General features: G+C 42.7%; 1 protein-coding gene across 37 annotated transcripts in view; it reads right to left on the bottom strand.

Moving 5' to 3' along the window:
* The window catches only part of RBFOX1 (RNA binding fox-1 homolog 1), a 1,450,244-nt gene that overhangs the window by 91,839 nt on the left and 1,342,283 nt on the right, over positions 1-16,122 (bottom strand). For all 37 annotated transcript variants that reach the window (XM_083473685.1, XM_083473688.1, XM_083473683.1 and 34 more), the window contains 2 exons: positions 14,912-14,972; positions 8,639-8,692 (listed from right to left, as the gene is read on the bottom strand). In XM_083473685.1, the coding sequence (XP_083329811.1) occupies positions 8,639-8,692; positions 14,912-14,972 (115 nt within the window). The remainder of the gene's footprint in view (positions 1-8,638; positions 8,693-14,911; positions 14,973-16,122) is intronic.

Below are 16,122 nucleotides of genomic sequence, written 5' to 3'. Positions count from 1 at the left end.
CTTCCACTTGCATCCTGGGACAAAGTTCGCAACAAGGGGCATCTACTTCCGGGTTAGTGGAGCTCATTACCCGAAGCGTTCGTAAAGGGGGCGGTACGTAACCAGAGGTTCCACTGTATCCTCTCCCATTGAACAGTCAAGACAGTTGCATTTTGCACCAGTTGCAGCTTCTGAACCTACGTCATGGACAGCACCACACAGAGTGCATTGCGGAACTCAATGATCAACGAAGTCACCTGATCCCAATCTGTATAGGGTATTTTGCAACAAACCCAGAACCTTACTGTGAAGTCCCCAGATCTACAGCTTCCCTTGGTTCAAGAAATTTGCATTGAATCACCCATCTGGCTTTCTATCGGCACTAGGCATGTACATTAATTTCGTAATTAATGAAACAAATGGGGGTACACCACTTACGAAATAAATGCATTGGATTGGACGAGTTCCAAATGACAATCTATACATCCATTTCTACTAGTAACAGCAATAAAAGTGGCATTCAGTTTACTGCATTTCCCCAACAATTTACTAATTGTTAATTTCTGCATTAGAATACAGCTTTCGCACAATTTAGAAGCCACTTCCGGAAAACTAATGAAACATATCACAACTTTAGCACTCATTTCTATGTTTTTGGTTGCAGGAAAGAAATCTGTTTGCAGTCTCCTTAACCATGAAAATTGTGGGAGAAAGCGGACAAAATCTGGGACAGTATACCAGCATACAATTCTTTACTGTCATTTTCATGGAGGGACAGAAGCAGGTATGCGTGTAAAGGGTGAGTTACACCATGTCCCACTGACATAAATGAAATTTAGGGCAACATGCTGGCATATCAGTCTAAAAGCCCCAGTTCCATAGAACATGGGTTGGCAAACTAAGGCCCAGGGGCTGGATCCAGCCAAATCGCCTTCTAAATCCAACCCACAGACGGTCCAGGAATCAGCTTGTTTTTACATGAGTAGAATGTGTGCTTTTATTTAAAATGCATCTCTGGGTTATTTGTGGGGCATAGGAATTCGTTCTTTTTTCTTTTTCAAAATATAGTCCAGCCCCCCACAAGGTCTGAGGGACAGTGGACCAGCCCCCTGCTGAAAAAGTTTGCTGACCCCTGCCATAGAGCAGCAGTGTAAAAGGAACATTAGAAAATGGTAGTCAAGAGCTAGCATTACAGTCAGGGTAACACAACTACAGAGTAAGGGTGTGTGGGAGAATGTTGTTGAATTTGAATCTTCAGTCCAGCACCTGATGAATTGTTGGGAAATGCCTCTCACCCACAATAAAAAAATGATGAAGTAGTTCCTCCCCCAAAGAGAGAGAAATAATGTTCTTGTCCCCAATTATGATTAATAATAATAATAATAATAATAATAATAATAATAATAATAATAATAATTTATTATTTATACCCCGCCCATCTGGCTGGGCTTCCCCAGCCACTCTGGGCGGCTTCCAAAAGAATATTAAAATACTATAATACATCAAACATTAAAAGCTTCCCGAAACAATTAGGGTGCAGAACTTTGAGAGACCAATTGCACCTCTATCAGCTGCAGAAGCAGCTGGCTGTAAGGGGCAGAGCCATTGTGCTAGCTTTCTGGCAAGTGGGCGTTACCAGGGAGGAGAGGGGAAGGGGCAAGGAAGTGGGGGAATCTGTGCATTGTGATTGCAATGGTAGAGCCAATCTGGTGCTCACTTCAGTGCATTTGCATCTCATTGAACTCCCCACCACCATACCCAAATACCTCCTGGTAAGCAACAGCGACCCACATATCAGGAAGCGAGTACAGAGGCTCTGCCTCACCCACCACGAAGCTTCTGTTCAGCATACCAATACTTCAATATGAGAAGCTCCAGCAGCCAACTTGAGTTTAAGAAAGATGCCTTGTCATGCTGAAAGAATTCCAGTGGTTCATTGTGCAACCCAATTACATGCCTTCTCATATGTAAATTCCATTAGAATCAATGGAGCTCACTCCCAGGTGAGTGGATTTAGAAATGTCATTAAACATTTCTTAGTTTTTGAACTTTTACAGCAACCTAACCTGTGAGAATAAGAAGTCTGCTTTTACCAAATAATTGTGGGCGGTGGAGGAAGACAGAAGTAGCCCTTGCCATTTATTACGATGCTCAAGGTTTTGGAGTTGATTTACATTGAGTGGCTCCACTTTTGACTTTAATTGTCAGCTTGGAGTTGTCAAGACATAACTATATATTAAATTTGCATTGCATTTTTTTTTGGGGGGGGGTCTCTGCACTTCCCACTTTTGTCTCTTGATCTTGTCTTACGGAGTAATTGAGCTCCATTCTAATTTTCTTCCACAAGCAAGGTGCTCCCCTTCCAAGGAAGTGAGTTATGCGTATTCAAGAGGTGCGTTGTATGAATCTTGTTAAGGTTTGCCGCCTTATAGCCTGCACTGATGGAATATTTAATCAAAGAAATGAGTTGGCAGTTATGATGTACAACACGGTAAAGGCTTGTGGTGTGTGTCTTCACCGCCAATTGAGAAATGGGTGATTTCGCCATTCATCAGTGCCAGACTGACAGCTTTGTATAACCTTCTCCTTTCTTTCTTTCTCTACCCTTAAAAAACTTATTTATCAAGATTCAAGATATTTTAAATCAACAGTTTCTTTGAAGATATATCATATTTATTTCCAAAGTGGCCAAATTTTTCATCATTTAGTAGGGGGGGGGGGGACTTCTCACTCTGACTATGAAGCATTTTGGATTTTCCATGCAACATTGTTTAAACATGACAATGTTGGGATCTAAAACACAACTTCCTTTACCTTGATGTTTACTGTCATGTTGCACTCTGTGGTTGACAGTCATCAGTCAACCTGGCATCAATCAAACAAGCCATCTCAACTATTTCAACACCACTCTGCACCAAATCTGTAAGATTATTTTACAGTGTAGTCTACTGTGCAAAGGTAACAGTTAACATCTACTGCTCTGCCCACCTCTGGCACTGCCTACCACTGGCTTGTGCCCAAGAGCAAATGCATCCTTCAAACCAAAAAGGGGGGGAAAGGGGAAGCTTTGCCACTCCTGATCTAAGGCATGCATCCATACCAGTAATTAGAAGAACACCAGAAGAAACTCTACATCTTTTATTGGCAGGGCAGACATTATCATTTGCACTGCCAAATTAATACCATTCTAATGGTAACTATAGATTCCCATTAGAAGGGCCAAATACCCCAGGCTTGACTATAAAAATTCACCAGGGAACTTCATGAGGCTGCGTGCCAAAATCAATAACCTGCCATTTTTTAAATTAAGAGACAAAATAAATGTTAGAGGAAAGTCCAGTAAATTAAGAAAATTACCTTCTAGAGAGATTGAAAGTATTGATTTTAATGTTCAAAATATGTGAACTCTTTGTGGCCTACTCTTTGAAGGCAATTAGAAACTGGACAGTTAATTCAACAGAAGCTTGAGAGAAAAAAATCGATGATTATACTATGGGCATATTATGATATTTGTCATTAACCCAAAGCCATTTCTATCAAGTGACCAAGGTCTCTGATTTATCTGTTCAGGATGGGCTCTGTTTGACTAAGGTGGGTACATAGTAAATTTGATTAAAGTTACAGCAACACTGTTATCTAGAGCTGAAGACAGATGTATGACAAAACAAGATATTGCTCCAGTCTTCCTTCATGTCCCAAACTGTCTGGCGCGAAAGGGTAGGCCAATAATATTGGCCTACTATCTGCACTTTCTAGAATCAATGTTCTAGAAAAGCTTTCCCAGCTGGAGAACTGGATCTTTACAGGGGTTTTGTCTTGTTTCAAATGTATTTGCTATTTTTGAGTTTTGAATTTTTTTAAAAAAATATCTTTAGTGTACAGTGCCCATTTAATAAAGCAATAATATTAATAATAATTTTAGGACTAACTTTTTCTATTATTTTAAGCAGTTTTAATCTGTTTTTAATACTGTATCTTATTGCATTTAAATAGTACTATTGTGTTTCAATTGTAACCAGCCCTGGGACCTTAGGGTGAAGGGTGGCTAATAAATTGTAACAGCAGCAGCAACAGCAACACAAATTGTATTTCTGAGAAGACATCCACATGCTGTTAAAGCCATATTAATATATGAATTTAAATACTTGGATGCTTTAAGAAGCAAACAAAAACACCTCATATTAATGCAGAAACAGAACAGAATGGGTAAAAAAATACAAAAGTAACAAAGACCAGAAATAGCTGCATCCATCTATCTCTTGTGTGGGAACAAGATGGACATAAGTTCGGATCTGGCAGGACTTTTCTTATGATCTGACGACATACTACTGAAGCAGAGGCCCCCCGTTCTTCTCACAGAGCTACAGTTCTGAGAGTGGTTTACCAGTCAATCAGTGGCGTAGCGTGGGGGTGCAGGGGGGGCCGGCCGCACCGGGCGCAACATCTGGGGGTTAGGGTTAGGGGGCGCAAATCCACGGGTTAGGGGGCGCAAATCCACGGGTTAGGAGGGCGCAAATTACTTGCCTTGCCCCGGGTGCTGACAACCCACGCTACGCCACTGCAGTCAATTCCTCTCCCCAAGGAACTCTCAGTTCCCAGGATTCTTTGGAGAAGGCATAACTGTTTAAAATGGTATGATACTGCATTAAACATATAGTGCAGCTGGTCATCCAGAATTCGCTCAAAAGCCTCTAATAAAGAGGAGACCGGCTCCTTCAGAGGCAGGCTGTTTCACAGTTGAACAGATGCTCTTCCCAAAGGTTAGACAGAAGCCAGTTTCTTGGAATTTACACCCATTGTTCAATCCCTAGCCTCCAGACCAACAACAACAAACCAGATCTGCTCCATCATCTATGTGACAGCCATCTAGGTATTTGAAGATGGATATTGTATTGCCTTTTTTGTAATCTCTTGTCCAATCCCCCAGACCTTCCACTGGACTCCATCTTCAGGCTCCTTCACACAGACCATCCCAGACCCTTCTCCATGTAGGGTTTACTTTATTTTCTTACATTTATATATTCCACCCAAGGGACATACATACATATATACATACATGAGCCTTTGATTGGGCCCAGACCTCCATAGCTAAAGCAAGCTAAAGACATAAAGCATCATGTCTGTGCACAACTATGTGTGAACTGAAGCTCAGGTTGTTTTTTTTTTTAATGGAACAATACAACTATATGCTGAGTAGATTTGTTTTTAGACTAACAAAGACAATTGCTACAATTTATTTACTAGCTAAATGCCCATTGATGGCAGCGTGAAGGGAATACTTTAATATTTGAGAAGACTCCTTTAGCAAGGAGGGGTGCTAATGTCCTCTGTGCATAATGAGACATCCCCATGTGCATGTACACACACACACACACACACACACACACACACACACACCTATGGGACATACACACCCTTATGTAAAGGCTGGAGGATGGGTCTAGCATTCACCTGAACAATATCCCCAAACACAGAATTTTGCTGATTTGCTCACATACTTAGGCTTGCCATACGTCAGGAAATTTCTCGATTTCCTGGTTTTGGGTGTAAAAATAGGCATTTTGCAGAGGGGCATTTTGCAATTGGCAAAATGTGAGGGAAATCCTGATGTATGACAAGGTGATGGAAAAAGCAGCAGAAATAGCTCCAAAAGCTGTGCCCCCCCCTTTTTTTTACTTTTTGAAATACGGCAACCCTACTTATACTGGGGAAAGCAAAAAAAGTGCCCTTGGGAGCACTACTGAGGTCAGGTCTGAGCCAACTTTCTGCTTCCCAGCTCTACCCAAGGTGCTGCTTTTTGGACATGCTAACCAGCATGATCGGTGGTTAGGGATTGTGGGAGTTATAGTTCAAGAACACCTGGGGACCCAAGTTGAGAAAAGCAATGCTAGTACTGCTCCAACCTGCAGGTAGACAAACAGATGACAGACCATATGCTGTTTCCTTTTACCCAAACAGCATGTAGCATTGGGGAGGGGTAGGAAATTTAAAGAAATGAAATGATTCACCACAACGAATTAAATACTTGAGTGTATTGGATAGTTCCTTACTGGAGGAGGGTGGGATTGCTTCTGCCATCGTGGGTTGGGTTGGACCTAATGGGGCATTTCTGACTTCTGACTAAGCGTGTTCTCCTTCATGGAGAGCACGTGTTGCGGTGGGGGCTGCTAGGACACTCCAAAGTTGGGGGTGGGCTAATTGATCATTGGCCACTGATGCGATTGGGGCTTCCCTTGTTGTTGGGAAGAAGTTAATGTTGCCATTTGTTGATTGACAGCCAGAAATGCTAAAACTCCTTGCATGAGGCTAGGGCTTCTTCTTTTCGCCCATGCATCGGATTGCCCATTCCCCCTCCCTAGAATTAGGGTTGTTCGCTTTGAACATGCCTGTCATGGGGTTGTCTGCTCTTGGGGCAGGGGCCCGGTAGGAATTTTGTCCATCTGGCTGATTGGCTGGGGCCATTTGGTTTTTGCCTACTGCGTAGCAAATCGTCACAACTTGTAAGGTTGCGGTTAGGCATTGGTTTATGGTTTGGTTGGTTGAGGGGCATGGATTGGCTGTGCCTGCCAAGAAGAAGAGGAGTTTGGATTTGATATCCCGCCTTTCACTCCCTTTAAGGAGTCTCAAAGCGGCTAACATTCTCCTTTCCCTTCTCCCCCCACAACAAACACTCTGTGAGGTGAGTGGGGCTGAGAGACTTCACAGAAGTGTGACTGGCCCAAGGTCACCCAGCAGCTGCAGGTGGAGGAGTGGAGACGCGAACCCGGTTCCCCAGATTACGAGACTACCACTCTTAACCACTACACCACACTGGCTCTGAGATTCTGTTAAAGGAATCGGGGGCTAACTATTGCTTGTCCACTCTGTCAAGGGGGCTCGGGCCATAGCAATGAGCTCCTGGTTGCATTTGGGGAGGGCTGAGGGTAGGTTCCCTGCTCTGTCGCTACCCCCAAGTGTATTCCCCTTTTCTGACTTTCGCATCGTGCGGAATGTCAGTCTGTCCCCCATGGTGGGGGCAGATAGTCGCAACCAATGCCTAAGCAACCACTCCCATTTTTGTATTTTAATAAAGTTGTGGCCAAAATTATGCCAAAAACCTTAAACAAAAAATTCTGTGTGATGTGTGAGTTATTGGGGTGGCCCTTTGGACCTCGACACGCAATTACATTCCTCAACAATTCTTGAAGGATAGAGTGAAGCCTCATCTAAGCTCTGGAATGAATTATAATTGGCAGGCACAACTCCACGTTGCCAGGGACAAAAACCTGCCTTGGAAAATGTCATCCCTGTCTTGAATTATTTGCCCAAACTTGTAGTCCTTGTTGGGAGACATTTCCTTGTCGCCATCAGTAACAGGCAGTGATGTGGTATGAAGCACAGGGAAATGTACAATCTGATGATCAGCCTGAAGGCCACGTTCAGTTGTGAACAAGGATAACGTGCCAGTGGTGGGAGTGGCCAGAGGCAAAAGCAGGTGGAGCAACACATGCAAATTGTGCCTTTGGTACAGGTAAGGTAGATCGTTTCTACATACAATCACACACTCTATCCTTCATCTTGGACAAGCAACAGGCACTATCAGAGTTCAAGGATTCATTTCAGTCAGGCAAAAACACCAGAGGGGTATGTCCTGGGGAGAGGGGCCATGGCCTTGAGAGGGGCATATTCTCACACAACTTGGCATGACACCCCCACCCCTAATCTATGCACAAAGGACTACTAAACATTGGGGGGGGGGACCAGGGAAAATGTGACACAGGGATGCTTCTTTTTGACACTAGCCTTCTGTCTTCAGTAATGTGCAGCTCTTAATCTTCCAAATACAGTCATATCTTGGATCTCAAACGCCTCGGCTCCCAAACAAATTGGCTCCCAAACAATTGAAACCCGGAAGTGAGTGTTCCAGTTTTCTAACATTGTTTTGGAAGCCAGACGTCTGACAGGACTTCCTGCAGCCAATCAGAAGCCAAGCTTTGGTTTCCGAACGTTTTAGATGTCGAACGGAGTTCTGGAATGGACTGTACAGTGAGGGGGGGGAGTATTTGATCCCCTGCTAAATTTTCACCTTTGCCCTCTGAAGAAGAAATGACCAGCCCATAATTTTAATGGTAGGTTTATTGTAGCTGTGAGAGACAGAATAACAACAGGAAAACCACATCAATCTCTGACTTTTGTCTTCTGGGTTTCTGGGGCTTTTCCTGTTGTTATTCTGTCTTTCACAGCTACAATAAACCTACCATTAAAATTATGGACTGGTCATTTCTTCGTCAGAGGGCAAACTGGCAAATTTAGCAGGGGATCAAATACTTTTCCCCCTCCCTGTGTGTAGCCAGTGTCATGAACAAAGGTAAACCACGTGTTACTAAGATCCGGACAACAATGAGCAGAGTCATATGAGTAGACCTATTGAAATTAATGGCCATGATTTAGTTGTGCTTATTAATCTCAGTGGAATTGCTCTGACTAAAACTTAGTTGGCTGCACTCCTCAGTGTACCATTTCCCTTTCTTAAGCAAATAAAATGCATGCCAATTATATACTTAGCAAGACTGAAACTCAACTTCCCAAGTGTATTAATAGATATTATGGAATGCAAGAAAATCACTATTTGGGGTGAAGCTGTTCCAAAACACCCACAAAATCCATGGTATCTGCTTACCTGCATAGAATTCTGGACTATAGACAGCACCCACCACTGGATTTAATTTCCAACCTACAGTAAAGACATAAAAAACCAAAAGAAAATGCACTAGGGTTATAGTGTGGGATCATAAATATTACAGATTGCTTTGTTTATTTGTTTTTAAATGTGAAAGCTCATAAAAATGGTTGTAACTGAAGGCAGTTATATGCTTGATGGCAGTTTGGAAGAGATGGTCCAAGGGGTATCCCTTTAATATCATCTGGATATGCAAAATGAAACATGAATAGCAGTAAATTATCATGATTTAATTTTGCGGCTGTTGTTTATTTATTTTATTTCTCCTTTTATATACGTAAAAATGTAATGCTACCACTGTGCAGCCCCCATTGGAAGATTTGTAGTGTCCCATCATAATCCTGGATTTGCACGAAATCAAGGTGGGGGAGTCAAAAGAGAGGGCAAGATGCGCAACAGCAGTGACTATGATATGGAGGAGGTGGCAGACTTAAGAACATGGAGAAGGGTGATGGGAAAAAATATTTTGTGCTTGTTGGTTTCCGTGTTATCTCTGCAATTTCTCTTTGTTTGTTCAACGTTAAGAACAAAAACTCCAAATGGAACAAACTCCCACTCAATGTTTCCCCATCCCAGCTTTACTCAAAACTCTGCTATTGTTTAAAAGTTCTATTTTCCTCTCAATGTCTTTCCATCCCAACTTTACTGAAACCCCTGCCATTGTTAAAAACAAATTTCCCCCGTCTAGCCTTCTTCCCTTCTCACTGTACTTAAAACGTCTCCCATTTCTCAGCTTCCTCATGTGTAGATTCAATGTAGTAATTTAGAAGACCAAACAAACACTCATATATGTGCAACATCCATCAAAAGAATGGAATCTTCTCTGACTGGGCAAACTAACTTGTGGGCTTCCTCTTAAGACTGCATTCATCTGAAAGTTACAGTCACATAAATGTGGTGGAGTCTCCTTCTCTGGAGGTCTTTAAGCAGAGGCTTGACAACCATATGTCAGGAGTGCTCTGATGGTGTTTCCTGCTTGGCAGGGGGTTGGACTCGATGGCCCTTGTGGTCTCTTCCAACTCTATGATTCTATGATTCTATTCTATGATTCTAAATCTTCGTGGGGTGTGCATGCAAAGAGGACTACAGAATAGGGAGGAGAATGTGGCAGGGAAATGGGATTGGTCTGTGTATAAGGGAGAGTTGAGAAAAGGATGGAAGAGGAGAGGAGGAAAGGGCTGAAGGTGAAAAGCAGAGTGCCCCCCAAAGAGGGAATAGACGGCGTAGGCACGGGGTAAAGATGAAAGCAGAGACATTGAAGGATATGCAGAATAGGAGGAGATGGTGGCTTCATAATGACTGCTCCCCACATTAAATGGGGGGGGGCGATCTTTGCATGGTTGCACGCAGCCCCCTGGACCCTATGCAGCACCATTAGCACAGGCTTCGCTTCGCCTTCCCCAGGTGGGATACCTGGAGGTCTTCGCCTACCTCAGCCAGTTGCCCAATCCCACCTGGGGAGGCGTTGCCAAGGTGATCAGGCCAGGTAGGGGGAGGGACCACAATAGGGGGATGATCTTACCTCAAGGTGCTTAGCAGTTGCAGTGTATGGGAGGAGGGAGATGCAGTACATTACCACGCTGGTGGTAGGAGGAGGGAGGAGGAGGAGGAATGGACATGAGGTGAAGGTGGTGCAGAGCAGGGCTGCAGAACAGAAGTGGCTTCAGAAAAGCAAACTTAGGAGTTGCATGGAGTGGGAAGGCAAAGCTCTAGATGGTTAATGTGGGGTGAATGGCAGGGGTACTGGTGAGAGGGACAAGCAGGTGTAGATGTGTATGCTTTCAGTTTTAACTATTTATTGCATTCTGTAGAGAACTTAAAAGTCTGTTTTGGTATTAAGCAGATTATAAATGAATACATTCTCCCAATGAAATAATAATGTTAACTTTTTAAAAAGTCTTTCTGTGTTTTATATTTAATTTTGTATGTATAATTTGCAGACGTTTCGTTTTGATGTAAACCACTTTGAGGTCATTTTTTGATAAGATAAAATGATAACGGCAACAGCAACAACATCATGGTGAATCATATCAACATTTCTGTGCAAAAGGGCTATAAACAGGTGAGGTGGGTGTCAGCCAGGGAAAGGGCTTTCTTAGTCGTGCTTTGCTATCTGTGAACACCTGAAGAGCCTGGGCTGCTGGTTCTGGCTAAAGGTCCATCTAGTCCAGCATCCTGTTCTCACAGTTGCCACCCAGATGCCCCAATGGGGAGACTGCAAGAAGGACTCAAGCACAAGAGAAACCTCCCCTCCTGTGGTTTCCAGCACCTTAAAAGCATTGCTGCCTTTGACCATGAAAGTAGAACATTGACTTAGGGTTAGTAGCCATTGACAGCCTTGTCCTCCATGAATTTGTCTAATTGTCTATGCTAGGGGTAGTCAACCTTTTTATACCTACCGCCCACTAATGCATCTTCCTTCATGGTAAAATTTCATTATCTCCCACCAGTGCTCGATGGAAGGAGGATTCAGCTTGTGCCGTAGAACCCCCTACCGCCCACCTAGAATCATGAAACGCCCACCAGTGGGTGGTAGGGACGAGGCTTGGTCTATGCAATCCTTGATATCATCTGCTAAGAATGTTTGCACAAACTGCTCAATTTTTTACTGCATATTGCACAATTCTACTTTTGTCTTTTTCTTATTATGTTCCTGTCATCTGAATTATGTGAGTGTGGTCTTCATTGTTAAATTTTATCTTATTTATCCTCTGTGGTGCCTAAAGAATATGAAAGATCTTATAAATTTAATAACAGAATAAAATTAAGTGTTTAATTTCAAAAAGCTTAATTTTCCAGAATACCATTATAATTTTATTTCCTAACAGTATAAATCCAAAATATGAGCAATTTGGCAGATTTTTCACACCTGTCAGCCCTTTCTGTCAGAAGAGGTTGAGAGATACCCACGGATTTTAAGTTATACTAATGGTGCCTCAATTTGTCCAAGACAGGAGATGGGTGGGTGGGGGGAGAGACTATTCTGGAAGATGCAGATCGATGATCTCAGCTGAAAGTCACTCTCATATTTCATTTTCTCTCCAGTCCCGATTTGATGGCTGTATCATCTAACTTGGTGAAGCTCACACAGGAAACACTTCATTCATCATGAAAATAACAGCAATTAAACTTTACTTTGTCTTGTCAATGAGGTATGTGCTGGCCCATAACTGTGTGGGTTAATCAAGTGTGAGGAGAAGCTTGACATATACGAGTGAGGAACTGCCAAGGAACCCAGTGTTAGCGGCTGGAGGAGGTAAATTCACCACCGTGGGTGTAATTCTATGAATTTGTCTTGCTGTCACAACACTCATCTCTTCAGGTTGAAACTTTTGGAGGAAGGAGGTGGGGGAGGAAAAAAAATGTCCTTCATGCAGACGTAAAGGAAGAGCAACTGAAGGAGGTGAGGCAATAGATCAGCAACAGAACACGTGCTCAGCATTCAGAATGTGCCAGGTCCAAACACTGGGACCGGAGACTGAAAAAGTCAGGTAGCAGGGCGAGCAAAGACCCCGTGGCCAGAGGCCCTGGAGAACCACATCCAGGTGGTATAGACAGTGCTGGTCTAGATGGAGGTTGGTGCCCAACTGGGTGTGGTAAGGTGAAGGGCAACAGTAGGTGGCACCAGAACCAATAGCAGCCAATAACAACTGATAGGCATCCTAAGAGGATGGAGGATGAAAACATTCCATTCCAGAAAGAATCCAAAGGAGCAAGGCCAGTTAGATCCACCACAACTTGAAGTTAGAGCTGAGAGAAATCCCTGTCTGAAATGCTAGAGAGCCACTTCCAAGCATTATAGCCAATATTAAGCTAGATGGACCAATATCTGACTTGGTATAAGGCAACTTCCAATGTTCCTCTGTGGACTTTAAAAACATAGCAAAGTGATGCAGTAATGTGAAAGCCCAGCTATTTGAAGGGTGCTGGGAACTGTTAAGGGACCCTTATTCCTCTGACATAGCTATAATTCCCCAAGTAGTTTAATAATCAATCCCTCAAAGCAGGGGACTCTGGGAACTGCAGCTCTGTGAGGGGAACAGAGGGGTCTCCTAATAGCTCTCAGCACCCTTAAGAAAGTACAGCTCCCTGGATTCTTTGGAGAGAGCAATAACAGTTTGAAGTGGTATGCTACTGCTTTGAATGTATAGTGCAGATGGGACCCCTGTCTCCCCACTCCCATACACAGAGCACATTAATGTCATATCTGACTCATGTGTTGGTTCCAAAGCTAGTAACGTGCATTGATCCAATCAAACATTCTGTCTCTCTCTCTGTCCCCTTCTAAATGCCCCTTCTAAATGCCACAGGCAGCCCCCCATTTATGTGTGTTCAATATGTGTGCGACCTTGTATACACGCATTGCGCTGAACCTGGAAGTCACCTGGAAACATCATAAAGACATCACTGAAACATTGCTAAAATGGCAGAACAGGGTGAGGTGGGGGCAGGGCAGAGCGGGGATGGAACTGGGGTTTTGCAGGCTTTTTCAGGGGGTTTCAATTATATGTGATTTCACTGACAAGTGCGGTATCTCAGAACCAGGGCTTTTTCCCCAGGGGAAACTCACGGGAATTCTGTTCCAGCATCTCTCAGGTGGGTGCTATTGCCAATGTAAGAGAAAGAGGGAGGTGTCCATGGTGTCTTTTTCTAGGAAAATAGCACTGCTCGGAACGTAACCCCTGCATAAATGAGGGGCTGCCTGTATTTCAGAAATGCTTGGGCAAAATGAAATTATGACTATTTGCATAAAGGTAAAGGTAAAGGGACCCCTGACCATTAGGTCCAGTCACGGCTGACTCTGGGGTTGCAACGCTCATCTCGCTTTATTGGCTGAGGGAGCCGGAGTACAGCTTCCAGGTCATGTGGCCAGCATGACTAAGCCGCTTCTGGCGAACCAGAGCAGCGCACGGAAATGCCGTTTACTTTCCCACCGGAGTGGTACCTATTTATCTACTTGCACTTCATGCTTTCAAACTGCTAGGTTGGCAGGAGCAGGGACCGAGCAACGGGAGCTCACCCTGTCACAGATTTGAACCACCGACCTTCTGATCAGCAAGCCCTAGGCTCTGTGGTTTAACCCACAGCGCCACCCGCATCCCATTTGACTATTTGCATAACTTGGACCAAATATACGCAGATAGAGGTGGTGTAGGGGAGGGAGAAAAATAAGAGGGCTTCCACTGGAAAAAAAGCAGAAGAAATTCCAGAGCTTCCTCAACACCATGATTTATTGTTACAAGCTTAATAACTATATGTCAAACTGCAAGTGCTTATTTTATTTTACTTTTCATTTTACCACAATGGGGAGAGATAAATATGACAGGGTCATTAAAAAATAAAGCCACCCGCCTCTCTTTCCCCCACTTTCGATGATGGAAGCCATCTCATTAATGAGCTCTGAAAAGTAGGGGAAAGGGGGAAAAGAAAACCAAGGTCCATTTTATTTCATGGCTGATGCCTGCCTCTGCTGGTGACGGGGAGCTGGCTTTATTGATCAGCTGTGTAAAGTTTCCCTTTCATCTTTTTTTTTTTTTTCTGGAGGGGAGTCAGGGAAACAAGATATTTGTTCAGAAAGCGACAGGGTTATGGACACAGGCCAAATGGAAAGCTCCGATATGTCTAATTCTGAAGCTTCAAGAAGCATTCAGAGGCTCAAACCAACTCCAGAAAAGCCAAGCAGGGAAGGTGGTGGTTGTAGTAACAGTTTTCTGCCACAGCAGAACATGGAAGGACAAGGAAAGTGCAGAGTTGCTTCCAAAGCAAGTTGGTTATGACTAGGGCTGCCATATTTCAAAAAGTGTTGAGCTTTTTTTAACACTTGCAACATGGGTTGCCATACATCCGGATTTTCCCAGACGGCTGAATCCTGGCTATGTCCAGGAAAGGCAGATGGGTGATTGGTTTGAGGGAGAGCTTTCTCCAAGGTAGAAGAGAGTTAACTTGGCTTCCCAGTGGGAGATGGAATGATGTGGATCATGTCTGTGATGGGAGCATGATTACAACTTATAAAAGTGATTGATGGATATTGGGTGACTTTGCTATTTTAGATTGTTTAGATTGTTTTGTTGTATTTCTTATGCATTTTTCGTATCTGTCTTTCCCATCGATCTGCCATTAGCCACTTTGAGTCAAAAAAGCAGTATATAAATAAAGCAATAACAAGAACATTGGAAAAGGAATACCTCCAGAACACACATTTCATGTACTTACCATTCGTATAAGGGTTGACTGTTTTCTTATTTGTCATGACTCGAGCTGTCGCATTATTTACCTAAGCACATAGAAAAGTAAATCAGTGCCATTTCTACAATAGAGGAATGTCCATGATACTAATGAAAGGCATGCATTACTATTGGTATTAGTCATGTATAAATGCAATTTAATATATGCCCCCCCAAATAAAAAATAATAAGAAATAGCAGAAAGTGCATAACAAAAGGGAAAAAAAACTATTTATAATTACATTTACTGTCATTGCCATTTGTATATATAAAAAAAACACTTCCAAATCATTTCAATAAAATAACATCATCTCCTTTAAACTTTAATAAAGAGACATTAAAAGCAAATTAAAAAAGGTTTTGCATAATTGAAGATTTAAAAGCATGCATCTTGTTCCATGGTAACACTGAAACAACAAAATATTTCAAAACAGAAAAAAGGAAAAACACTGTATGAAGGGGCATGCAGTGGAGTAGAAGGGGGGAAGAGACAAGGTACAGGGGGAGAAATTAAATTTCCAAAAGGAAGAAAGGAAGGAAATAAATAAATAAAAAGGACAAACGGATCTTAGCATTGTGCAACATAACCCTTTCAAAGAGAGGATTCATTGGGGAAAGCAACATGTAGCATTCAACACTGGGAAGACATGAGCCTCATTTGATTCATTGCAAGAAAACTAACAAAATCATTCAAGCTTTCAAAACCACAGCTAACAAAAGGATAAAAAAGAGGGTGCATTATTTAACACGATATGGAAGTTAACAATCTGAGTAAGATGTGCGCAAAAGTCATATCCTCAATCCAGTCAGTGTCTCCAAGGCTTGCTTAAAACAGACACTCAAATTTACAGGCGTACCGATATAGATAAAAAAATATAGAGAAGAGAGCATCAAGAAAACTTAATACGACAAGTCAAAAAAATCCACGTGGTATATATATATATATATCAGCGCTTTAAAAAGATACGTGAAACGGCGGATGGACTTTCCCACTTACCATTCAGCACCATCGCCAGCATGGGGTATGTATACAGTTACCATGGTTACTGAGAGTTTGGTGAGGGCCCTAAGCGCTACCGTCGAAGGAGGGGAAAATGGAAAAGGCAAAACATGCAACATCTTACTCAAAAGACGACAGCATTTTCAATTGGTTTTTTTTTTCTTGCTCTCTTTTTCTTTTAAAATTCTAACAAATACAAT

This window comes from Podarcis liolepis, assembly GCF_965112155.1.
Source record: "Podarcis liolepis genome assembly, chromosome: 14".
Taxonomy (NCBI): Eukaryota; Metazoa; Chordata; class Lepidosauria; order Squamata; family Lacertidae; genus Podarcis; species Podarcis liolepis.
Note: the sequence above shows the minus strand (reverse complement) of the source record. Positions and strands in the feature narration are given on the sequence as shown.